Here is a 26,611-nt window from a genome sequence, read left to right on the forward strand (position 1 = left end):
GGCTAGTGATTCAGAACTTGGTCCCCTCTGCTTACAGGTCTTCTTCTTCCCTGATCCAGGCTTGGATCTCCACGAACTTCTTCACTGGCCGCCTGCCAGCAACTTCTTTCTTCAGGCTCCTGGTCCGTCAACGAGGGTTTCCGACGCAACTTGAACCCTATGCAGCCGCAGCCCCTGGGCTAGGTAAACCGAGTACTCCGGTGCTCCAGCATAGTCCAACACTCCAAGTGTTCGGATCCACTCTTGTTTTCGCCCCACCTAGTCGGGTTCGCCCGAGAACAGTAACTTTGTGATTGCTAGCATTCCTAGACTTGTTCCCGCATTACGCGTGAGAGTTCCCACTCTGCACACGGCGTCCCTAGGCCCCCTGCTTCTAATCTAAGGGTTTAGCATTGTAGGCCTAGCGTTTCTACAGTCTAGAAAAGTATTACTTACCTGCTAGTAATTTCGCATTCCACTTGTATAGTATATGGTTTTTCGTGCCCCTCGGGCATTTGTGTAAATTGTGCAACTTTAAGTATTTCTTTAAGAGTTTTGTTGTGTGCTTAGCTCCCTGTCTCATAAAGAGCCAGGGTAGTCTTGTTATAAATAAATATACAGTTTATTTTCATAACAGCTTGTGTGGTGTCCTTTCACTTGGTGTTTAAGGGGTAATGTGATGGTAAAACAGCTGGCTTAACACGCCCTCCAGAGTCTTAGCCTTAGACTGCTCGTATCCATGCTACTAGGATAGCTGGTCTATAAGGTTGACTTACAACCAATCATCAATAAGGGTTGTTTGGACTGATACATAGTGATCACTAGAATAGTGAGCACTGCATATCAGGCCAACTTCTCACATTGGTGAGCAGCGGTTGGGATTTGAGCTTGCTGTTGTTTTACCACACGTATCCTAAGAATATCATTTGAAAGATCACATAAGTACCAAGGTACATATAACTTAGCTTAGAATACTCTGAGTTCTACTGAACCAGCTGTTGTAGTTCAACAGGGCTTAGCACACCCTGACTACAACTCTTAGCAAGGGATCAGTAGGCAAACAAATAGTGTAGGTAAGTGCACCACTTACACCTCACTAGAAAAGCATGTCTACCCATGGAGAGTCTTCAGAGACTCCCCTAGTGGCTAGTGACCCTCCACAGGTCATCTCAAGATATGCAGCTCTCAGTTTCCAGGAGATGAGACAAGTGTGTACCTCCAGGAAACTGAAACAGGGGTCTAACCCCACCATTCCCTTTCTGATAGGTCTCTTAGAGACATATGATGCTAGGAAAGCTTCTCATACAGATGGGAATATGCCAGCCTTAGAGGGTACCCGTGGTGATCCAGACCTCCTTGACACTGAAAATACAGTTGAGGAGGAGGAAGCTGAGGAACTCTCTGGGGATGAGGCAGACAAAGGTCCTGAGCTAGTCAGCAGACTTACTAGGGCCAACTTAGACCTGCTTAGGGAAGGATCTGGGGGACCCCCAGTACTGACCCTAATGAGGCCTAACCTTGGAGTTAGAAGAGATAGATCTCCTTCTAGGGACTCCAATAGATCTCTGCACTCTAATGCCTCTTCTCAGAGGAGAAGGATTTCTCCCCAGTGGAGATTGACTTCCCCTCAGAGAAGAGAACATGAAGCAAGGATGAAGCAGGCTAATCTAAGGATTGAAAGGGAAGAACTTGCCCTGGCCAAAGAGAAGCTTGCCTTTGCTAGAGAGCAGCAGATGAGTGGGACAGTTCCCACTGGTGGCAGCAATCTCCCTAGAGATAAAGAAAGGAGTTTAGATACTAAACACCTGAGTAAGATAGTTCCCCCTTTAAACAAGGGGATGACATCCACAAGTGGATGGCTGCTTTGGAGAGGGCCTGCACTGTTCAGTGCATCCCCCAAAGTCAGTGGGCAGCTACACTGTGGCTCTCCTTTGAAGGCAAAGGTAGAGATAAGCTCCTCACTACTAGAGTTGAGGATGCTAACAATTACCAAGTCCTGAAAAATACACTGGTTGATGGGTTTGGCCTAACCACTGAGCAGTACAGGTTGCTGTTCAGGGACACCCAGAAAATTCAGTCTCAGGATTGGTCTGACTTTGTGGATTGTGCCACTAAGGCTTTGGAAGGCTGGTTGCTGGGCAGTAAGGTTACTGATTATACAGGGTTGTACAATCTGATCATGAGAGAGCAGATTTTAAATAACCGTCAGAACCAGTTGTTGCATCAGCACCTTGTTGATTCGGATCTGACCTCTCCCCAAGAATTGATGGGTCAGAACAAGGGTCAAGCAGAACCAGACTCAGAACCAGGGTGGTCAGAAGAAAGCAGACCAAAAGTGTAGTAACAAGAATGAACAAAATGACCAGAAGTCTTCAACAGGTCCCCAACAAACCAAAGAGGGTGGAGATCAGGCTTCACAGCAGGAAAAGAAGACTCAAGAAGGCCAGTCAAAAAGGTGGTGCCAATACTGTAAAAGTAAGTCTCACTGGTTTAGTGAGTGCACCAAGAGAGGAGGGCAAACTCCTACCACTACAGCCCCTAAGGCACCTGCACCCCCTAGTACAGTCAGTAGTGGTAGTGCACCTCCCAAGGGAATAGTTGGGTTAACCTTGGGAACTGAGGGGTCTGACAACTTAGTTGGCACACTCACTCAGGCTGTCCTTGTCTGTACAGGGGATGTAGATATATCCCCTGATGCCAGTCCCAATACTTTGGGCAAATACAGGCAGACACCTTTAATTAATGGAAAGACGGCTCAGGCCTACAGGGACACTTGTGCCAGTGTCACAATGGTGACACCTAACTTTGTGTTCCCTGGACAGATCATGCCAGGTGCAGATTACCTGGTGACCAATGCCAGCAACGTCACTACCAATCATAGTATGGCAGTTGTTGATTTCTCCTCGGGAGGGGTAAGTGGCCCAAAGAAGGTTGTGGTTAGTTCAGACCTCCCAGTAGAATGTCTGTTGGGCAATGATTTGGAAACATCCCTATGGTCAGAAGTGGAGCAGAGGACTCACATGGAAATGTTAGGCTTGCCAGCACATGTCCTTACTGTGACTAGGTCACAGGCCAAAAGATGCCCCACTGAACAGGTGCTGGATCCTGGAACAATGGACCAGACACCTCCCAAGAAGAGGGGCAGTTGGGATAAGGCATTGCCTTCCACCTTGCCCCAGGTTGTGGATCAAGTCTCTGAGGAGGCTGATCTCAAAGAACTGAGGGAAACTAAGCCTAAAGAGCTTGAACCTGATCAGGTTGAGTTTCTGGGCTCAGGGGGACCCTCCAGGGAAGACCTGGGGAAGGCACAGTTGGACTGCCCCTCCCTTGAACCCCTCAGACAGCAGGCTGCTGCTGAAGCTGCAGGGAATGCCACAGGTACCCACAAGGTATACTGGGATGATGGACTCCTGTACTCTGAGTCAAGAGACCCCAAGCCTGGTGCAACCAGGAGGCTGGTCATCCCCTTGTCTCAGAGAGGTTTCCTTCTTACCTTGGCCCATGAAATTCCCCTTGCAGGTCACTTAGGCCAGAACAAGACGTGGGACAGGCTTGTCACACACTTTCACTGGTCTCACATGAGTGAAGATACCAAGGAGTTTTGTCGCTCCTTTGTCACTTGCCAAGCCAGTGGCAAGTCAGGTGGCACAACAAAGGCCCCCCTGATACCACTACCTGTGGTGGGGGTACCCTTTGAGAGAGTGGGGATTGACATTGTTGGTCCAATGGAACCCCAGACAGCATCAGGGCACAAGTTTATACTGGTGGTAGTGGATCATGCCACCAGGTATCCTGAAGCTATTCCCCTTAGGACCACTACAGCACCTGTTGTGGCAAGAGCCCTAATTGGAGTGTTCTCCAGAGTGGGCTTCCCTAAGGAGGTTGTCTCTGACAGAGGTGCAAACTTCATGTCAGGATATCTGACTGCAATGTGGAAGGAATGTGGTGTCAACTATAAGTTCACCACACCCTATCACCCACAGTGCAATGGGCTTGTTGAGAGATTCAACAGGACCCTCAAAGGGATGATTCATGGACTACCTGAACCTCTCAGGAGGAGATGGGATGTCCTGATACCCTGCCTCTTGTTTGCTTACAGAGAGGTCCCACAGAAGGGGGTTGGCTACAGCCCTTTTGAACTTCTGTTTGGGCATCCTGTAAGAGGACCCCTTTGTTTGGCAAAGGAAGGATGGGAGAGACCTCTCAAAAAGCCTGGAACACACATTGTGGACTATGTACTTGGTCTCCGCTCCAGCATCTAAAAACCTTGAGGCCAGCCAAGAACTCCAAAAAGCTTGGCATGACCAAAAGGCTGTCCTGACTGTGTACAAGCCTGGACAGAAGGTGTGGGTGCTGGAGCCAGTGGCCCCAGCAGCACTCAAAGACAAATGGTCTGGGCCCCACACAATCATTGAGCAAAAGGGAGAGGTCACCTACCTGGTGGACCTTGGAACTCCCAGGAGCCCCCTCAGGGTACTCCATGTAAACAGGCTCAAGGCATATGTCAACAGGAAGGACATGGGCTTGCTCATGGCCACAGATGAGGGACAGGAGGAAGAGAGTGACCCTCTCCCAGACCTGCTCACTCAGAATCCTGATGATGGATCAGTAGATGGTGTTGTCTTTTGTGGCAGCCTCTCTGACCATCAGCAACAGGATTGTAGACAGGTTCTGCAATCCTTTAGACATATGTTCTCACTGACCCCCAGTCAAACTGATTGGTGTACCCATGAAGTTGACACTGGAGACAGTCTGCCTGTCAAGAGTAAAATCTACAGACAGCCTGATCATGTCAGAGACTGCATCAAGACAGAAGTGCAGAAAATGTTGGAGCTGGGAGTCATTGAGCCCTCAGATAGCCCTTGGGCTAGCCCAGTAGTTCTAGTGCCAAAGCCTCACACCCAGGGTGGTAAGAAAGAGATGAGGTTTTGCGTAGACTACAGAGGCCTCAATGCAGTCACTAAGACTGATGCCCACCCAATACCAAGAGCAGATGAACTTATAGATAGATTGGCTTCTGCCAACTACTTAAGTACATTTGACCTGACAGCTGGGTATTGGCAAATCAGGTTAGCTGAGGAGGCCAAACCCAAAACAGCATTTTCTACCCCTGGTGGGCATTATCAGTTTGTGGTAATGCCCTTTGGTTTGAAAAATGCACCTGCCACCTTCCAAAGGCTGGTGAATCAAGTTCTCACTGGGTTGGATGACTTCTGTGCAGCATATCTTGATGATATAGCTGTCTTTAGCTCCACCTGGGAGGATCACCTGGTCCACCTGAGGAAAGTGTTAGAGGCACTGCAAAAGGCAGGCCTCACTATCAAGGCCACTAAGTGCCAGATAGGGCAGACACAGGTTGCATACCTGGGCCACCTTGTGGGTGGAGGCCAGGTTCAGCCATTGGAGAGCAAGATACAGGCCATCCAGGACTGGACTCAGGTTTGAGCTTTCTTGGGCCTGACTGGGTACTATAGACAATTTGTCAAGAATTATGGGTCCATTGTGACTCCACTTAATGACCTGACAAGTAAAAAGATGCCAAAGAAAGTTCAGTGGACAGCAAGCTGTCAGAAAGCATTCAATGACCTAAAGCAGGCCATGTGCACAGCACCTATCCTAAAGAGTCCAGACTACTCCAAAACATTCATTGTCCAAACAGATGCTTCTGAGTTGGGTGTGGGAGCTGTTCTATCTCAGCTGGATTTTGATGGTAACGACCAGCCCATTGCTTTTATTAGCAGAAGGCTGACCCCCAGAGAGAAAAATTGGTCAGCTATTGAGAGGGAGGCCTTTGCTGTGGTTTGGGCCCTGAAGAAGTTGAGGTCATACTTGTTTGGCACTCACTTCAAGATTCAGACCGACCATAAGCCCCTCTTGTGGCTAAATCAGATGAAGGGTGAAAACCCCAAACTACTTAGGTGGTCCATTTCCCTACAGGGGATGGATTTTACAGTGGAGCATAGACCTGGTACTGATCATGGCAATGCTGATGGGCTCTCCAGGTACTTCCACTTAGAGCAAGAAGACTCACCTGGTCAAGGTTAGCTTATTGTCCCAAAGTTTGGGGGGGGGGGGTCGTGTAGGAGAGTAGGGTCTGCAATCCTATGATCACCCAGATTTTTGCTTTTTGCTTCACTGGTTTACGACTTTCCCTGGCTGTGGGCCTGCTAATCAGACCCACAGCCTAGCTGTTCTCTCTATTCCAAATTGTACCCAGGTACTGAATTGGCACTGGGCCCTCTCTGAGTCCCTGTACCCAGGGCTGAGTTGCACCCAGAAGTCTCCCAGGGGCTGCAGCATGTATTATGCCACCCCTGGGCTGACTAACTAAACAGACACAACTGGCTGCTTGACAGCTGGGAGCAAGGTGGTGTAATCACCCTTTGCTTTAGATATAGTATACCTATATCTAAACCTAAAATGGGCACACAGATCTCCTATCAGTCACTCCTATGGCAGGCCTTAACAATCCTGGAGGCAGAGTGCTTGGAATCGTGTGAGATAGTGCTCTGGCATGAGCTGGGCCTGTCTGCGGCCTTCGGGATCTATCCCTTGACCGTTTCCATGATAGCGTCAGACCATATACTCTTAAGTGCCTTATAATCCTCGCGGTTATGGTAACTTTGGTCTGACATTATCTAAACATGTCGTGTAAGGTGTCATACGCTTTGGAATACTACCCCCTCGCCAGTTCTGGCGACGGGGGTAGCATTCCACCCCTCTGGAGGGAGAAGACATGTTGGTAGCTGTAACCCCGGTTAAAGTTAACTCAAGCCTCAGCTCCACAAAATGGATGCTGCCACCGAGACACAAGTCTGCCCTCCTGCTGCTGGGAGTCCTTCCAGCAACGGAGGCCTGGACAAAGGGTTTCCTGTCAGGGGCGGTGCCAGCACCATCCCAGACAGGATTTTGTGTATCCCAGGTAGGCAGAACTTTAGAGGAAGGTGACTGCAAGTGGCACCCCGGTGCTCACTATGCATAGGCCGGCTCAAACCAGTTCTGGGGGCACACCAGCCCCTGAGCTGGGGAGAGACCGGACAAAGGAGAGGGGTGTAACCACCCCCCTCCTAGTCCCACCCATAGGGCAGGACTTAGTCACGTGCCAGCCCCTTTTCTCAGGATAAAGGTAGGAGCAGGCCCCCTTCCAAATCAGATCATCTTTGAATCCTGAAACTACTTTCCACGAAAGGAACTCAAGACTTCTTCCTAAGATTTCTCCCTTGTGACTAAGGAGTAGTCACCCTGCAGCAGCAGGCACCATCCAAGCATCGCGGTTTGCTGTAAGTCTCTCCTCCGGATCAAGACTGCCCAGCTCGACGAGAACCGGCTTCCCTGGCACCTCTGACCTCTACCTGCATCATCAGCCCAGCTGAGATTCGTGGGTGTGACGAGACCTCGAGGGACCGGCCATCTTCAAGACTGCACGACGCTTGCCCAGCACGACCACCGAGGGATCCTTGAGTGAGTGCTTTGGGGTTCGAGAAGCCCCAACCCTGAGCAGCTCCAGCACCGAAGCCCAGCCCCCTTGCATCCACGAGATCTGCGTGGGGCCCTTCTGCTCTTTGCTGCTCACCGCGTTGTCCAGGTCACTTGCCCGTTGGCTAGTGGCCCTTCTGACGACGAACCACGACGACAACACCGCTGGTCTGGTTGCTCCAGACTGGCCCTAGCTCCCCTCTAACAGAGGAGCACCCCGGACCCTCCTGGTCCACTCCAGATGCCATTTTGAGTCCACCGCGTGGGCTTGCATTTGCCAAGAGTTGTTGCCCCAATCCTGGGTCCAGCGACGTCGACAGCAGATACCTTCGTGGGACAACTCGCCCCTCCATCCTGGTAGCCGACAACGCCTCCTGGTCCGAGAGACTGCAGAGCCCAGCGTCGCCCACTCACCTGGTCGAGGTGACTTCGCCCGGTGCCATCCTGGTGCCCACCTAATCACTGGCTAGTGATTCAGGACTTGGTCCCCTTTGCTTACAGGTATCCATCTTCATTGATCCAGGCTTGGATCACCACGAACTTCATCACTGGTCGCCTGCCAGCAACTTCTTCTTTCAGGCTCCATAGACTGCAACGAGGATTCCCGACGTCTTTTCAGACCTATGCAGCCGCAGCCCCTGGGCTAGGTAACCTGAGTATTTCGGTGCTCCAGCATAGCCTAACTATCTAAGGGTCCAGATCCTTTTTCGTTTTCAGCCTATCTAGTCGGATTCGTCCGATAACTGTAACTTTGCATTTACTAGCCTCCATAGACTTTGTTCCGCATCCCGCGTGAGAGTGCACACTCTGCACCCGATCCCCCTAGGCCTCCTGCTTGTAATCTAAAGGTTCAGTAGTCTAGTCCTAGCGATCCCAAAGCCTCTGAGAATAGTTACTTACCTGCTAGTAATTCGCATTCCACTTTTGTAGTATATGGTTTTTCGTGCCCCTCGGGCATTTGTGTAAATTGTGCGACTTTCAGTATTTCTTTAAGAGTTTTGTATTGTGCTTAGCTCCCTGACTCATAAAGAGTTCAGGGTAGTCTTGTTATAAATAAATATACCTTATTTTCATAACAACTTGTGTGGTGTCCTTTCACTTGGTGTTCAAGGGGTAAATGTGATGGTAAAACTGCTGGCTTAACACGCCCTCTAGAGTTTAGCCTAAAGACTGCTCTTGTCCATGCTACTAGGATAGCTGGTCTATCAGGTTGACTTACAACCAATCATCAATAAGGGTCGTTGGAATGATACATAGTGATCACTAGAATAGTGAGCACTGCATATCAGGCCAACTTCTCACAGTGTGGATACAAGAGATGGGGACACTAGAAAGGTGTGAATACAAGAGATGGGGACACGAGACAGGTGTGGGTGTAAGAGAAGGGAACATGAGAGAGGTGTTGGTGCAAGAGATGGGGACACGCAAGAGGTGTGGGTGTAAGAGATGGGAACATGAGAGAGGTGTGGGTGTAAGATGGGGACACGAGGGAAGTGTGGGTGTAAGAGATGGGGACATGAGAGAGGTGTGGGTGCAAGAGATAGGGACACAAGTGAGGTGTGGGTACAAGTGATGGGGACACAAGAGGGGTGTGGGTGAAAGAGATTGGGACAAAAGAGAGGTGTGTGGGTACAAGAGATGGTGACACAAGAGAGGCATGGGTGTAAGATGGTACACAAGAGAGGTGTTGGTGCAAGAGATGGGGACACGAGAGAGGTGTGGGTGCAAGAGAAGGGGACACGCAAAAGGTGTGGGTGTAAGAGATGGGAACATGAGAGAGGTGTGGGTGCAAGAGATAGGGACACGAGAGAGGTGTGGGTGCAAGAGATGGGGACATGAGAGAGGTGTGGGTGCAAGAGATGGGGGCATGAGAGAGGTGTGGGTGCAAGAGAAGGGGACACGCAAGAGGTGTGGGTGTAAGAGATGGGAACATGAGAGAGGTGTGGGTGCAAGAGATAGGGACACGAGTGAGGTGTGGGTGAAAGAGATGGGGACACAAGAGGGGTGTGGGTGTAAGAGATGGGGACAAAAGAGAGGTGTGTGGGTACAAGAGATGGTGACACAAGAGAGGCATGGGTGTAAGATGGTACACGAGAGAGGTGTTGGTGCAAGAGATGGGGACGCGAGAGAGGTGTGGGTGCAAGAGAAGGGGACATGGGAGTGGTGTGGGTGTAATATGGGGACACAAGGGAAGTGTGAGCATAAGAGATGGGGACATGAGAGAGGTTTGGGAGTAAGAGATGGGGACACAAAAGTTGTGGGTGCAAGAGATGGGGATGCAAGAGAGGTGTGGGTGTAAGAGATTAAGACAGTCAAAGTCAAAAGATTTATTGCATAATTAATTAAAATTATTACAATTTACACATAATAAAAATGTTAAGACAGGCGAGAGGTGTGGGTATAAGAGATGGAGATACGGGAGAGGTGTGGGTGCAAGACATAGGGGCATGAAAAAGAGGTGGATGTAAGATATGTGGACACAAGAGAGGTGCTAATCATGGGCAATGCTGAGGTCCCCTAGTACTCTACTGTGACTCACCTCTACAGAGCTCTGCTTCCAAAGCACATAGGAAACAGGTATTATGTACTACATTTAAAAGAAGAAGTTATTTGCTATTAAACCACAGCTACAAAGAGTCCAGTTCTCACACCTAATTATGTCAAATTCTCAGTAGCAAAATACCGCAATGGATGAAATCATAGCAAATTATATTAGCTGACACCTCACCCCTAGTGTCATTAATAGAAAACACAGCACAGCCCCAGAATTTAATCTCACTCCTGAAATGACAAAATAAGGGCTGTCATTTGAAGTTAGAGTAGTTATTTCTGCTTGGTGAATCAGAATTTCGGATACACGGCTCCTCATCGTAAGATTAATCAATTTATTGATCAGGCCCACTACACTCATCCAATATTAATAATGCTGAGATGACTCTGCGTTCTTGTAAATCAATGTCTTGATTAATCTCCTGCCTGACAACATTTAAAGTCACTCAGTTCATGATAACACCCAGTCGATATATTATTGATAGCATCTAGACACTGCAAACAGCTCTTCTTCTAATAACAACCACGCTATTACAGCCGTGCACTCTACATGCTGTCTCATTAATATCATTGATGCTCTCTCTGTTTGAGTTCTTCCCAGACTCACTCTGCTGTAGATAGCGCCAAGACCGACTGTGTTCTTCTAGCCCCTGCTCTGGCTCCACTATGGGTAGCGCCTGGACCCGCTGCTTTAGATGGCATCTACATTTGTTCTTTTCAGGATTATATATTATTGTGCCCTTAATAATCCTGTTCTCTCTCTGCTATAGATAGTGCCTATAACCACTGTGCCCTGCATAAGACCTACACTTGCTGTGCTATGGAGGAGCACGTTGACCCTCTGCTCTGGATAGCATCTACACCTGCTCTGGGTCCTATCTTATTTTTCCCTTAATATTCCTGTTCCCTCACTGCTATAGATAGCGCCTAGATCCACTTTGCTCTGTATAGGATCCACTCCCACTCTGCTCAGGGTTGTAACCTGCTGTGCTCTGTATATTCCTGTTGTCAATCTATGACAGATGACGCCTAGACCCATAAACCATAAACCATTCAAATACCGACCAAAAATTGGATGCCTACACAATGATGTAACAATAGCCCCATCATTGCACCTTTTTTTCTGATGTATTGCAGCATTGGGAAAGACTATACGTATAAAAGGTGAGAAATATTGACTTTGCCAATATGTGTTTTAAATAGTTCTAAACCTCCTGTTCCTCGTGTAGCTCTAGTCTGAGCCTTGGATCTCTGGAGTTAGAATATGAGGAAGATGCTTAAATAATCTGTCCAGGTCCTCTCCCAGGTTCTCCGAATGTATAAAGGACTCCCTTGTAGCAGCTGCTTATGTTTCCAGCCCTTATTGTGATGCTCGGTGTTGCATGGTCCATTCTCAAGAAAAGGCTTCCTCTTGTATTATTTGTTAGGCCGTGTGATAATAGGAAGCATTCGCTGGGTAAGAAGGAAGACATCTTGTCGCTATGGATTTAACATTGCAGCGTGTCATGTGGAGAGGGCTTCATCGCTGAATAAGGAACCTTCTCTGGTGTCTTGGTTGCTACTTTAGTCCACACTCGTTGATAGAAGGAGATCACAGAAGGGTTGTATGCCCTTACTCTGCCTACTACATCTGTACATTAGGAGTGTGATCTAGAAATTATTCACCACAATTAAATGTCCCAATGAATTCCAATAGATTTTTGTGACATACACTGCATTTCAACTTATTCAGTGTTTCTTTTTCTTAATCTAACAGGTGAAAAAAGTGCAGTGATAAACGAAAAAGGTAAAGGCATGAAACAACTTTTGTTTAGGCAGGGATGTGAAAACCAATATGCCTCAAAATCTCTTCCCTTGAAGGCTAACTCCTCAGCAAAGTCTTTTTCTACAGCAGAAAACCCAAACTGCCCAATAAGTTCTGTACTTGGCACTTAGGCATTAGCTGATATTGTAGAAGACATAACACACTGACATACTAAAGCAAATCTGAAGAGGTGCTCATTACAAAGGAAAAGCTAACCTGGTATGAGAAAGAACAAACAGGAGAGAAATCACATGATTATCTAGAATGTGACAACACGTTTATTTGGCAGACAAAGAGCAAGTGCCACATCAGAAACATCATACTGGAGAAAACCCATTTTGATGGACTGCCTGTGGAAAGGAGTTCTTTGCAAAGAAAGACCTAATGCAGCACCAGAGCGTCCACATAGATGAGAAAATATTTAAATGTCAGAATACGATAAGGCATTTATTCCCAATCAACACCTAATGCAACATCAGAAACTCCACACTGGGGAGAAACCAAATGAACATCCAGAATGCGATAAGGCATTTTTTACCAATGGAAAGCTAATGACACATCAGAAAATCCACCCTGGGGGGAAACCATATCAATGTACAGAATGTGGCAAAGCATTTTTTTAAAATGGACACCTAACACGACATTAAAAAATCCACACTCAGGAGAAACTGTATCAATGTACAGAATGTGACAAAGCATTTATAACAAATGGAGCACTAAGGGAACATCAGAAAGTCCACACTGGAGAGAGACCATTCAACTGCACTGAATGTGACAAGGCATTTATAACAAATGGAGCGCTAAAGCAACATCAGAAAGTCCACACAGGGGAGAAACCATTCAACTGCACTGACTGTGACAAGACATTTATTAGAAAGTCACGTCTAATGCAACATCAGAAAGTCCACACCGGGGAGAACCCCTATGAATGCACAGAATGTGACAAAGCATTTATAACAAATGGAGCGCTAAAGCAACATCAAAAAGTCCACACTGGCGAGAGACCATTCAACTGCACCGAATGTGACAAGGCATTTATTAGAAAGTCACGTCTAATGCAACATCAGAAAGTCCACACCAGGGAGAAACCCCATAAATGTACAGAATGCTACAAGGCATTTATTACAAGGCAAAGGTTAATAGTGCATCAGAAAGTGCACACTGGGGAGAAACCGTATAAATGTTCTGAGTGTGACAAGTCATTTATTACGAATGCAAACCTAACGCAACATCAGAAAGTCCACCCTGGGGAGAAACCATATAAATGTATAGAATGTCAGAAGGCATTTAATACAAAGCAAAAATTAATACAGCATCAGAAAGTTCACACTGGAGAGAAACCATATCAATGTATTGAATGTCAAAAAGCATTTATAACAAATGGTGATTTAAAACAACATCAGAAAATCCACACCGGGGAGAAACCGTATGAATGTACTGAATGTGACAAGGCATTTAGTACCAATGGAGAACTATCTCAACATCAGAAAGTCCACACTGGGGAGAAACCGTATAGATGTACAGAATGTAATAAAATGTTCCAAAGGAAGCAGAACCTAAAGCAGCATCAACAACTCCATGCTGATGAGAAACCATATGAATGTACAGAATGTGACAGGGGATTTATTAGAAATGAACATTTAATACAACATCAGAAAATTCACACAGGAGAGAAACCATATGAATGTACAGAATGTGACAAAGCATTTATCACAAATGAAGAGCTGAAACAACATAAAAACGTCCACACTGGTGAGAGACCATTCAACTGCACTGAGTGTGACAAGGCATTTAGTAGAAAGTCACATCTAACACAACATCAGAAAGTCCACACCGGGGAGAAACCCTATAAATGTACAGAATGTGTCCAGGGATTTATTACAAAGCATCATTTAATACGACATCAGAAAGTTCACACAGGAGAGAAACCATATCAATGTAGTCAATGTCACAAAGCATTCATAACAAATAGAGAACTGACACGACATCAGAAAATCCACATGGGGAGAAATCCTATGTATGTACAGAATTTAATAAAGTCTTCCTCAGGAAGAATAAGCTAATGCAGCATCAAGAAACCCACACTAGGAAGAAACAATATTAATGTATAGAATGCAACACGGTATTTATAAGAAAACAAAATGACATCTGAATGTTCTCAGAGTAAAGAAACTATATAAATGTATTGAATGTGCCAATGCATACATAAGAAGCAGAGAGCTAACGCAACATCAAAAGTCACCTCTGAAGCCTGGTCTGAATGTGGCAAAGCATTTATTAGCAAGGGAGAGTTAAATCAACATCAGAAAGACTGTAGGAATGCACAGAATGTGACACAGTGTTCTTAGAATTATCCACATGAATGTACAGAAAGTGACAAAGCATTTTTAGGTCGAGCCTAGCGGCAGATAGCATTTGCTTGTCGCTCTGCGAGACTGCTGTTGTAGAGTATGGGAGGGAAGCTGCTCCTACTCTCCTCCCATATTTTATTATTGGCTTGTGTCATTGTCTTTCGTAAATGCCGTCTTCAGATTCGTTGATAGGCTTGTTTGTCCTTCCTTAGTACCGCCTTGTCTTTATTTATACCCTCCCATGGTGACTGGCCCTTTTACTTTGGTTGTTACACGGGACCTTTATTTAGTCTGTAAGCTCTGTATACTTTATTGAGTTTCTCTTACTCCAGGCCGGACATACACTGCTTCAGCTGAAACCGCTTGTGTTTTTTTTAAACAGCACAGCTATCTCCGTAACAGGGGGGTCCCGCTTTTTAACCCGGCATTGTCTTGTGTCTGTTTCAAGCCTCCCAAGTAAAATTGATTTAGAAATGATTAGCAAATTAGGTCATGCGAATTCCAGGTAGCACCTAATCCTGTGCCAATGGGCTGAAGCTGACAACAGCACATCTGTGTTACATGTTATCATTTTATTAACAACACCATCACCACCAATACCACCACCTCCACCAATACCACCATGAATAGCACCACCACCAATACCACCACCTCCTATACCACCACCACCATCAACTCCAACAATGCCACCATCAACCCCAACAATACCACCACCAATATCAACACCACCAATACTTCCAATACCACCACCAATGCCACCACCACCACCAATACCACCTTCACCAATACCAAAACCACCAATACCTCCAATACCACCACTACCAATACCACCACCACAAGTACCTATACCAGTACCAATATCACCACCACCAGTAACCCACCATTACCACCAAAGCTACCACCAATACCACTATCACCAAAACCACCACCACCAATACCAGTACCACCACCACAATCACCACCAACACCACCACCAATTCCAATACCACCACATCAGCGATTCGCGCTCACTGGTAATATCAGGTGCACTGTACAAGGCTGGAGCTGCAGCTGAGACCATTCCTCCCTCCCTGCCTGCCATAAAGCACAGCCCGCCCTGCACCAGGAGGTGAAGCCAGGTCCCTACTACAGCTCAAGTGTTTTTATATTAGGCCAAAGTTCTCAATGACATTAATCAATGCCACACTGCACAATCAAATCACAGAGAGGGCTGGAAATAGCCCCTCTCCCGCTCTTCTTCCTGAGCTGCGACAGAGTAATAACAGAGCGAAAGGTGCGCTTTGTTAGTGTTTATAGCTCAGATCATATGTAACTCTCACTTCATACTTTGGGTATGTGTAATTTACAACACTTACACATCTTCTTTGCTGCACTATTTATCACTACTTTGAAGATATCGCAGGCCAGTCTCTTCCTCTGATATTTTCAATCTAACAAGCGGTGACGAAGCCCTTTATTGCAATGCAATAGGGCTCGCATTTGCATCAGTTTAAGCTATTAGCATTGTAAATGTCAATGCCTTTAATTTATGTTTTAAAACCCAAAACATAAATAAAAGGCATTGTCATTTACAATGCTAATAGCTCAAACTCTCCTGAATGTGAGACCTATTGCATTGCAAATGCTTGTTTAGAAGGACACAGCACAGCCAATATACAATCAGAAAGACCACATAGGGGAGAAAACATGTCAGTGCACTTACTTTGACAAGCATTTGCTAAATAGCAAGCTAGCATAACATCAGAAAATTCACACGGGAGACAGATTATATGAATGTACTGAATGCAACAAAGCATTTATTATAAAGGCACCGCTAATGTACCATCAAAGTCCACACAGGGAAGAAAATCATTACACTAAGAACGCATATCCCAACAAATGTGTCCTGGCATTTGGCAAAAAAAGAAAGATCTAACACAACATCAAAAAGTCCACCCTTGGGAGAAACCTTAATTGTACTGAATTTGACAATTCATTTATTGGCAGGAGACAGGTAATACAATAACAGTAAGTTAACACAGAGGAAAAAAGCCTGACTGTGGAGAATGCATATCACTGCTCTCAGTGTGGGATGGCATCCTTTACAAAGGCAAAGCTAACCCAACTTCAGAAAGTCATTACTAGTGGACACCTGTCCTCCACACAGGAAAAACACCGTAGGAATATACTGAATGTGACAAAGCTGTCATTACAAAGAGTCTATTAACTGAAGCAATAAATGTGACAGGTGCTGATCAAATAATCCATATTGGCAGAAACAACATTTTCTTGCAAAGCAGTTTTTCACCGGAGGAACCTAATGTGTCAACATGCTTTCCAGGGAGAAACCGTATCTGTCTTCAGTATGACAAGGTATTCCTTACAAAGGGTTAGCCTACACTTCAGAAATTATTGCTCAACAAAAGAAAGGTTCCAAGGCAACGTACCCCTTTCCAACAGAAGTGACGATGTGCAAACTCCAGAGAAACTTTAACAGAATGCAAATGTTACAGAAAGCAACAGCTCTATTCCTTTCCCTGTTCCCAGCCTGCTCTGATATAAGGACTATTTTGACTACCACGTGATGAGACCTGGCTCTGCCTATTTACTCCGTGATGGAAATTTGTTCTGCAGGGCCTTCTAGGCCTCGTAGCCACAGTTTTAGCGACATCTGTGGACATTGGTGATAATACAGTTCAGAATGCGTTATGTAGGATGTTATGTTCATGCTGTTTATGGTTGGCATTATGTTTCTTTCATTAACGCTACTGCCTGGGAGAGGAGAAGTAGAGTTTTGGGGTCGGTTGGAAGTCAGATGCCACTGGCTTTAGAGGTTTGCAGCCCCTAAAGTATCTGTGCATCAGGAGCTGCCACCATTTGTACCGACATTGCAGGACAGTTTGCTGGACAACCTGAGAGTAAGAGGGTTCTTCTTACAGCAGTGATTACACTCTCCGACCTCACTTGTAGTCAGCAATTGTATTTTTTCTACTTCTGTTTGGTGTATTTTTTAACATGTTTGATCTGTGATAAAGATTTACCTCTGCTGAAAGTACAGACTGCAATCATAGATGTTTAAACGCGGTAAACTTTCTTATACCTTATACCTTACCTTACAGCTCGATTTAAGAGCAACTAATGGGAGAACTAGGTCAGACCCAAATGGGGAAAACACTTTCAATAGACCCAGTGAAACCAGTAGAATAGATTATTGTTTAATCACCTCCAATCTTTGGCCCTTAGTGGACGCTGTGGTAGTGGTGAAAAGATCAGAGAGTGACCGTAACGCCCTAGCCCTTGTCTTTACTAAACTTGGCCCCCACAGACAACCAAGCTGGGGTGTCCTGATTTGGATGTGCTCTCGGTCACAAGCAGCCAAAGAGCCGTTAAGGGGGGCTGGGTCGAGGAGCATCGGGCAGCTTTAGAATCTGTGAAGGAAAAAACAAAGCAGTTGATCAAGGAGCTGGTCAAGCTACCTGCCGAGGATGCAGTGGAAAGCCTGGGGCCCGTCACAAGCAGTTCTTTAGTGAGATAAAGGACACACTTATTTGACCATCCACAATGTAATGTGGGGGAAGGGGAGACATTGTAATGACAGGCTGCATGCCACTAAGAGTCCCTGGCATAACCAGGAGTGCAGGTCGGCTAAGGGTGTACTTATGGGTGCATTAAAACGTAGGGTATGTGCGGAGATAGCATCCTGTAGAGCTGAGTATAAAATGGCCATCGGCAGAGCCAAAAAGGTTTGGGAGGGATCTCTCTGGGCTTCCTTACATACTGCATTGATGGAGAAAGACTCCAAGGCCTTCTGGAGACAGGCAACATACTGGCTAAAGGGGGCAAGGCAAACCCTGGAATATACTGTCCAGCACGATGAGTGGGTTGCATATTTTGGTCCTCTTTATGGTAACGGTACAAACAAAGGCAATGAGACTAGTGAGATGAGGGTCGAATCTCTGGGAGGAGAAGATGAAACTTTGGTTCTCATTAGAGGAAACCCAAACTGCAATCTCATCTTGTGTGCCAGCAAGAGCCCAGGGTCTGGACAGAATACCAAATGACCTGTACAGAGAAGACAAAATGCTCTGGCATTGGTACATAAACCTGGTAACAAATCTGATCTTGTCTGGTGCCCCGATGCCATCCTCGTAGCATTTTACCGAAATGGTGCCCATTTACAATAAAGGAGATAGATCTAAACCGATGATCTACAGGCCGATAAGCCTCAAAGACTCCCTTCAAATGATTTTTTGTAAACAGGTCAAATAAAGGATACAGGACTGGATGACGGAGGCCCAAATCCTGAGTGATTTCCAGGCAGGTTCTGTACGAAAGTTAGCACCATGGACCAGGCCATCCATCTTATCTGCATTTACTGGAAAGAAGTAGTCGTTAAGGGGGGTAAACTATATGTGGCTTTTGTCGATTTGCATACTGCATTCAACCTAGTCCCCCTGGTAAGGCTTTGGAGGGTCCTAAAAGAGATTGGTCTCCCTGCTAATCTTGTAAACCTGTTATTTAAACTCCATTCATCTAACACAGCACAGGTTAGGTGGGGCGCCAACAACCAAGTAACCAATACCTTCCCTGATCAACATGGAGTGACGCAGAGTTGTGGGTTGGCGCCCACCCTTATTTACTCTTTTTTTATAAGCGGAGTTGTTGATTATTACAGACAGGGACGGCTGTGATGCCCCTAAAATTGGTGTTAGAAGAGTACCAGCACTGTTGTTTGCTGATGACACGCTTCTAATATCCAAATCGCCACAGGGTCTCCAACAACTCCTGAACAATTTTATAAGGTTTTGTGTTGATAGGAGCTTGATCATAAGTGAGACAAAAACTTAACTTAATTGAGGGAAAAATAAATCTACAACTAGATCTGTGTGGGCTGGTAGCACCAAGTTGGAGCAAGTAGAAGTATTTGACTACCTGGGCATCCGCTTTACTCCATCGATCAACTGGGGGCACATATGGAAAAAGCAAAGCTGCAATTAATCTACCAATGTGCCTACATCACCTAAATACATAGGAAGAGGGTATCTTGCCAAATTGCCCCAGCCCTCGAAATCTATAACACCAAGGTTTTGGGAGGAGTTCTCTATCGTGCCAAGCTATGGGGCACCGGCAATCAATCACCGTTACAATTGTCGAACACCGCTTCCTAAGATCGCTGGTAGATCCTCCTGTTAGCTCCCCCTTGAAACCCTTGTACTTGGACTTTGCTCATAGGCAGCTGCAACACAAGTTGAAATGTAAACTGCTAATGTTTTGGTTTAGGCTGTGGACAGTGGATGAGCTGGAAACCTATCGAGAGACTCTAAAAGATCTGACATTTTCTAAGGCATCCTCGATCAGGTGGTTTATCTCCTTACGAGAATTACTGGGGAAGTTGGGGCTGGAGACCTTCTGGGCCAATCCTGAAAGTATGATGCAATTCTCGAGGGTGAAGCTGAAAGAACGGTATTGGGAAAAGACACTGGCAATGGCCCTGGTAGACCCAGCGAATAGTTTGACAAAATGCTTTTTGCTCTTTAAATCCATTCCATTGTTTGAGTCAACTATAGATGAAATCATCCCAACGTTTGCATGCAAACTTTTTTTGCACTTACGTTATAAGACTCTACCCACTAGACTATTTTATTTCAAATGGTGTTCTAATTCTTTTTTTGATTCTTGTGTCCTGCATGTAAAGCCCGCCCAGAATCAATTGTCCCATTTACTATTTTTTTGACCTTATTATTTATCTATGAGGAAAAAACTGACTTTTCCATTGTGTAGACTTGTTGGCCCGGGACATTTGTATTTGTATTTTGTATTTGTAAGTGTACTTATATAGCGCGGTCCTGTCGCCCCAAGGGCATCCTGGCGCTTGAGATCCGGTCCACAGCACTTCCACTGCTCAAACATCCCTAGGGAAGAGATGCGTTTTTAGGGCTTTCCTAAACGGGAAGTAGTCCCTTTGACTTCTCAGAGGGAGTGGCAGGGAGTTCTAGAGTTTGGCCGCTGCGACGCTAAACGAGCGGCCACCCATCCTTACTCTCTGGAATCTCGGAACCACAAGCAATTGTGCCGAAGAAGAGCGAAGGGACCGCGAGGCAGAGTACCAAGCAAACATGTTCTGCAATGGCACTGGGCCCTGTCGATGTACCGCCTTAAACACTAGGCACGCCGCTTTATACAATACACGCAGGTGCACCGGCAACCAGTGTAGGTCTCTTAAGGCTAAGGTGGAGGAGCTAAGGTTAGGGCGAGAGAGAGCCAGCTTAGCGGCCATGTTTTACACCCGTTGTAACTTCCCCAGCAGATTTTTTGGGGCCTCCAGAAGCCGCGCGTTGCAGTAGTCTAAACGACTCAGTATGGTCCCGCGCACTACTTCCGGCCTGGCCTGCTCAGGGAGAAGGGGCATAACTTTACGCAACATGCGTAGCAGCATCATGCATGTGGAGATGGTCTTATTAACATGCATATCCAGCTGTAAATTTGGGCCAAAAATCACCCCCAAGTTACGAGCTGACCCCGCGGCCGACACTGTCTCGGGGAAAGTAGATGGCCAGAAGTTCTCCGGAAGTACCCGAGGAATCCGGTCCGTGGAGCAGTGGAGCACCTCGGTCTTTGTGCTATTAAATTGCAAGGAATTGGCCCGAAGCCAATCCGCTGTAGCTGCCATGCAGCGATGGAATGTCTCCAACGGGACCGCATTATTTCCTTCCAGGAAAAAGACCAGCTGGGTATCATCAGCATAGTTGAAAGCCGAGATACCAAAAGATTTTATAAGCTGGACCAGAGGGCAGAGGTAGAGGTTGAAAAGTATGGGGCTGATGGCCGAGCCCTGTGGAACCCCCTGCCCTACTTTCCGCAACTCCGATCGGAAAGGAGGAAGCGCGACCATCTGCTGCCGGTTGTTAAGGTAGGATACCAGCCAGTCTCTTGCCCCCTCTGTGACCCCCACTCCTCCAGCCTCCTGATGAGGGTCCGATGGCAAACCGTATCGAACACGACCGACATGTCGAGCAGCACCAGAAAGGCTGCCCGACCACTATCGACACGCGAACGAAGATTGTCAAGTACGGTTACCAGCGCGGATTCTGTCCCGTGCGCTGGACGGAAACCAAACTGTGTCTCATCGAACCACCCGATTTCTTCCAAGAAGCCCGAAAGGGAGCGGGACACCAACTTTTCCACGATCTTAATAGGAAAAGGGAGCAAAGAGATCGGCCTGTAGTTGGAAGGACAGGCAGGGTCCAGAGTCGGTTTCTTAAGCAGTGGTGACACGACTGCCAACTTCCAGCACTCGGGAACCGTTGCCGAGTCCAAAGACTGGAGGCAGATGGAGTACAGAGGCTGGAAGAGTTCCGTCTGAAATGTCTTCCAGAATTTGGGTGGCAACGGATCAAGCGGAGAACCCGATGACACCGTTCGTGCCAGGCTGCAAAACTCCTCGAAGGAGGGAGTGGGAAAGCGTCTTAGTTGGGGTCGACTGGACACAGCTTCCATAGCTCCCAAGCTGGAGGCATGACCACTCGGCTGGGGTCGACTGGGTGACCCTTCCGGAGCTCCCAAGTCGAAGTCAGAGACATCCGGCGGGGTCGACTGGACAGGCTGCCCGGAGCTCCCAAACCGAGAGCAGTAGGCACTGGGTTTTTAAGCCTTCCATGATCTTAACAATCTTCTCCTCAAAGGCACTCGCCAGGGAGATTTGCACAAGGCCTGTGACGCAGGAACAGTGTTGGCTGCGCACACAGGGTGGGTCAAGTCCCTAACGATTTTAAACAGGGCTTGTGACTTATCGGACGCCTGGTTCAAGGTGGTTTCCAGAAAAGCTGCCTTAGCCAGCCTGATCTGCACCTTGTATTCCTGCAGTGTCAGCCTAAAGGAAGCCCTCGCTGAATCCGAGTACTGCTTCCTCCAGGCTCTCTCGGCACGTTTGCAGCTCAACTTCAGCTGCTGCAGCTCCTCCGTATACCAGGGGCAAGCCCGGTTCAATCTACCTCGAGACTTACGGAGAGGCGCAGCCTTGTCCAAGGTATTCGAGATGGACCGGCACAAGGTGATATAACTTTCCTCCGCCGAATTGCTCAGACAGAAATTGTCTGGTAATAAGGTAGGCAGCGGTGATGAATTTAGAAGTCGAGACCAGGGTCTGCCCAATTTAGCCTGTCGGGCGCCGGCCTCCCCCGAAGAATACGCCCCGAGACAGAGAGAGAAGACAACCAGAAAGTGGTCAGTCCAGTATTGACGTAGGATATCATTGACCACTACTAGCTGTACGTCTGCGAAGACCAGGTCCAAAGCGTGACCTCTCCTGTGGGTAGCTGACCGGACCAGTTGTTGCAGCTGAATATCGCTAAAAGCTTGACAAAGTGTCGTAAACGCACTGTCCAGCGGGCCACCCGGCCACAGGTTGAAGTCCCCCAAGACCAGCAGCTTGGAGTGGGAATTAGAGAGGTCATATATCAGATCGATGAAGTCTGACAAGGAGGGTGCAGAGCCCGGCAGGCAATAGCACAAAACGCCTGTGAACCGTGTTCTCTCAAGATCTTTAAAAGAGAACCCCATCAGCTCAAAGCCCGAAACCTCTTTAATTTTAAGTTGGACGAGACCCAGCGTTTCTCTATAAATGACGCCAATTCCACCACCCCTGTTCTTCACCCGAGGGGTGTGAATGATTTTAAAACCTGGGGGGCAGGCCAAGCCCAGTTCAACCAAGCAGTGCTCCCGAGTCCAGGTTTCAGTAAGGAACAAAGCATCGAGCCCCGAAGACTCGATGAGGAAAGCGATCTCTGTGTGGTGCTTGCAAAGCGACCGAACGTTAAGCAGCCCACAAGAGAGGGAGCTAGGCATAGATAAGACACTAGCCTTCTGTTTCGGGGATGCCTGGCTCGGTCTGAGTTCAAGTAGTTCAGCCCGAGAATAAGCTAGGCGTGGAGAGTGCGGGGGGTCAGAGGGAGCGGCCCTATGTTCGCCCGATGAGCGAACGGGCGCAAACGGGCTTACCTCTGGCGCACCTCCGGCGCGCCTACGTCGCGCCCGCTGTGCGCTTGTTCGTCCATCCTTTTATGATATTGGACCGAGCGGGAGTCTGCCTCCTGCGTCCCTTGCCCTAAGCAAGATGGCTCCCGAAGTGCTCCCAGCCTTCAACCCCACCCAAGATGGCGGTCGGACCCGCTAAGCTAGCTATATCCCGCCGAATGCGGGTGGAATCCAATTTACAGTGCGAGTGAGCCTGACTGTTCCCCGGCCTAAAGAAACCGACACCTAAGGTAGGCAGCACAATTTAATAAGCTCTAGCAGCTGTATAGCGTGTTACCAGCAGCACGACGAAATTTAAAACAAAGCACACGATTAAAAAGCAGCAACAGCAAGAGCGCGTAGACCAGAAATCTGACCTAACCACACCCCCGGTGGCTTAAATAAACTCACCAAGTGCGGGAGTCCGCCTCCTGCGTCCCTTGCCCTAAGCAAGATGGCGCCCGAAGTGCTCCCAGCCTTCAACAACACCCAAGATGGCGGTCGGACCCGCTAAGCTAGCTATATCCCGCCGAATGCGGGTGGAATCCAATTTACAGTGCGAGTGAGCCTGACTGTTCCCCGGCCTAAAGAAACCGACACCTAAGGTAGGCAGCACAATTTAATAAGCTCTAGCAGCTCTATAGCGCGTTACCAGCAGCACGACGAAATTTAAAACAAAGCACACGATTAAAAAGCAGCAACAGCAAGAGCGCGTAGACCAGAAATCTGAAGTCTGAATCTGAATCTGAAGTAATGAGAGTATTATGCCCTGATACCCGTAGACCAATGGTTTTTGGCCTTTCAAGATTCTGGTACGGTCTGTCGATCAGGCGCGGGAAGTTACTTGCATGAAGCACTTTATTTTTCTAGGAATCGCTGTATTTTGCTTTTTGCACATATACTTAATGACGTTGTTTTTAATGTATGTATTCCTAAATGTTTATATCTCTGTTTTTATATTTGTGCTGTGTACATTTTAGGATCCTGGTGATCGTAATAAAGTTTTTTGATGATGATGATGAAAGGCTAACTGTTGTTAATTCCACCGTGAACAAGGCTTTCTCTGGTGCTTTGAAGATTGTAACAGAGAGAGGCACTCCGTGTATGAGCTAGAAAAGGTCTCCCCAGTCCACAGTTCACCAGCTACTTATCCTCAAACAACCACCCACAGTCTAAAGACAAGTTACATCTCTTATCGATATGGAAGAAGGACAGGCTTCTAACACTGCAGGGCATCACACGAGTCTGGGTGCCAATGTGATAGACGCCAATCTGGCTCCTGAAGGCTAGACTGTAATGCTCTGGTAAGGTTACTCATCAGTGGTGGCTGTTTCCTTTAGACAGTGGTGGGCACATAAATGACTTTCAAACTATTAAAATAAAAAATAAATGTGGCTCTCCGCAGCCTGCAGCGCATGTTCAGACCCTGCCACGCGCTGCTTGCTGGAGTCTCCAGTGTTTGCCCTGTAGAACACAATGCAGTTTTGCGGCGGAAGACAGAAACACAAGGCGGATCGAGAGCAGATTTTCCTCTGGCTGCCGGGCATCTGGAGCGGATGTCAGTGCCTAATAAGAGGTTGTACAATGGGGATGTGGGTGATGGGGAAATGCCTGGAGTAAGTAAAGTTGGTTTAGATATGTATGATGAGCAATTGGATTACGGGGATGACAGTGATGATTTGGGGGAAGGGGAGTTGAGGGAGGAGGAGTGTGCTGATCCTGTGCAGGTTCAACCACACAGGAATGAGGTTCCAGGGGGATTGTTGAGGGCAAGCACAGCACACGTTCTATTGGGGTTGGGGAAGGATTGTTGTCCTCTGACTTGATCAATCAACCTGGGGAGGTCATGCAGAATATCAGTACGCAAGACAAAGCTATGGGTAGTGGATTAGTAAACGGAACCACTAATACTCAGTCTAAAAAGGTGGTTGAGTTAAGTCTTTTTGGTAACAAAAAAGAGGAAGAAGATCAGAGTATTCATAAGAAACTTCCTTATATTGGTATTGCGATGCCTTTGGGGTCTCACCTTTCTGACAAAACAAGAAATAGAATTTGGAAACACGAGTTCGTAAATTTTTAAATTGTTACACAGAGACATACAGGCAAAGGAGGGTTCTAAGGTGGAAGAGTGGGAGCTTGACAAATGGCCTAGGGTTCCCATAAGCATTGAAAATTGGACGTCAGCTTTCCTCATTTATGCGAGAATATATTGTGAAAGCCACCAAGACACGCAAGTAGCTATGTTTAAATATATGGATATTATTCGCAAGGCCCAAATGCATTTCTGTGGCTATGCATGTTTAAGCTATGATGAAGAATTTAGGGCCAGGATTAGTATTTTTCATGACAAACCGTGGGGTGATGTTGATTCTGAGCAATGGCTCCAATGGATGTCTTCTACTCACTCACCAGCAACAACACATACGGCAAGTGGTTTGCCAGTCATATATCGGCCCTTTCAGCCTCTCCCCGCCCAGGCTGGGGCAGGTTGGTTTGGAAGAGGACAGACACCAGTGGCAGGGGCATACTGGAACTTCAATCTGGACTTTTGTAACAGACAATTTTGTCGCTACAAACACGAATGCTCGCAATGTGGGGGTAAACATACACTCACGCAATGTTCTACGGACCCCAGGTTTGGTGATCAAGGAAGATTTCAGAGGGGAGGGAGGGGTGCAACATTTCAATATTTACCAAAGGGCACATACCCCAATTAGACTTGAGGTTTTAGAACAGTGGTTAGGTGATTATCCAGATGTTACTATATTGGGGTTTCAGAGATCGATTTAAGATTGGTTATCAAGGGCCTAGGCAGATGAGATGGGCAGACAATCTAAAATCAGCTAAGGAGCTTCCTCAGATAGTACAACAGAAATTTGACTCAGAAATACAAGCTGGCAGAATAGCTTGTCCCTTCTTGCAGTGCCCTTTTGAGAATTGAATTGTGTCACCTCTGGGTTTAGTGCCCAAGAAGTTGTGGGGGAGTATCATTTGATACACCATTTATCATGACTTTATTTCACCATCAGACTCCAGTGTGTCTTATGCTTCAGTTGATGACGCCTTGAGGTTGGTGAGGTCAGTTGGGGCAGGGGCAGATTTGGCAAAGGGTGATATTCAATTTGCATTTCTCCTTTTGCCTATACATCCTTCCAATTTTGAGCTTCTGGGTATGTTTTTCAACGGTGCTTTCTATGTGGGCAAAGTTCTTCCCATGGGTTGTTCCCTTTCTTGTGCTCAATTTGACACGTTTAGCACTTTTTTACAATGGTGCTTGAATCAGTTGAGCGGTCATGTTTTTGTCTGCCATTATTTGGATGATTTCATGTTCATTGGTGCTGCTCACACTGATCGCTTTAGGTTGGCTTTACACAGTTTTCAAGACATGGCACGAGAACTGGGCGTTCCATTGGCCCCAAAGAAAACAGAAGGTTCCAGCATGAGACTAAACTTTTGAGGA

The 26,611-nt window shown here is 47.0% G+C and overlaps 1 protein-coding gene across 1 annotated transcript in view; it reads left to right on the forward strand.

The window, feature by feature from the left end:
- The window catches only part of LOC144805697 (uncharacterized), a 171,276-nt gene extending 147,012 nt beyond the window's left edge, over positions 1 to 24,264 (forward strand). The window contains 4 exon segments of the mRNA XM_078672203.1: positions 12,608 to 12,840; positions 13,093 to 13,826; positions 19,420 to 19,602; positions 24,132 to 24,264. Of these exon segments, the coding sequence (XP_078528329.1) occupies positions 12,608 to 12,840; positions 13,093 to 13,826; positions 19,420 to 19,602; positions 24,132 to 24,264 (1,283 nt within the window).
- Positions 24,265 to 26,611: the final 2,347 nt, after the last annotated feature.

This window comes from Lissotriton helveticus (assembly GCF_964261635.1).
Source record: "Lissotriton helveticus chromosome 1_1 unlocalized genomic scaffold, aLisHel1.1 SUPER_1_unloc_19, whole genome shotgun sequence".
Taxonomy (NCBI): domain Eukaryota; kingdom Metazoa; phylum Chordata; class Amphibia; order Caudata; family Salamandridae; genus Lissotriton; species Lissotriton helveticus.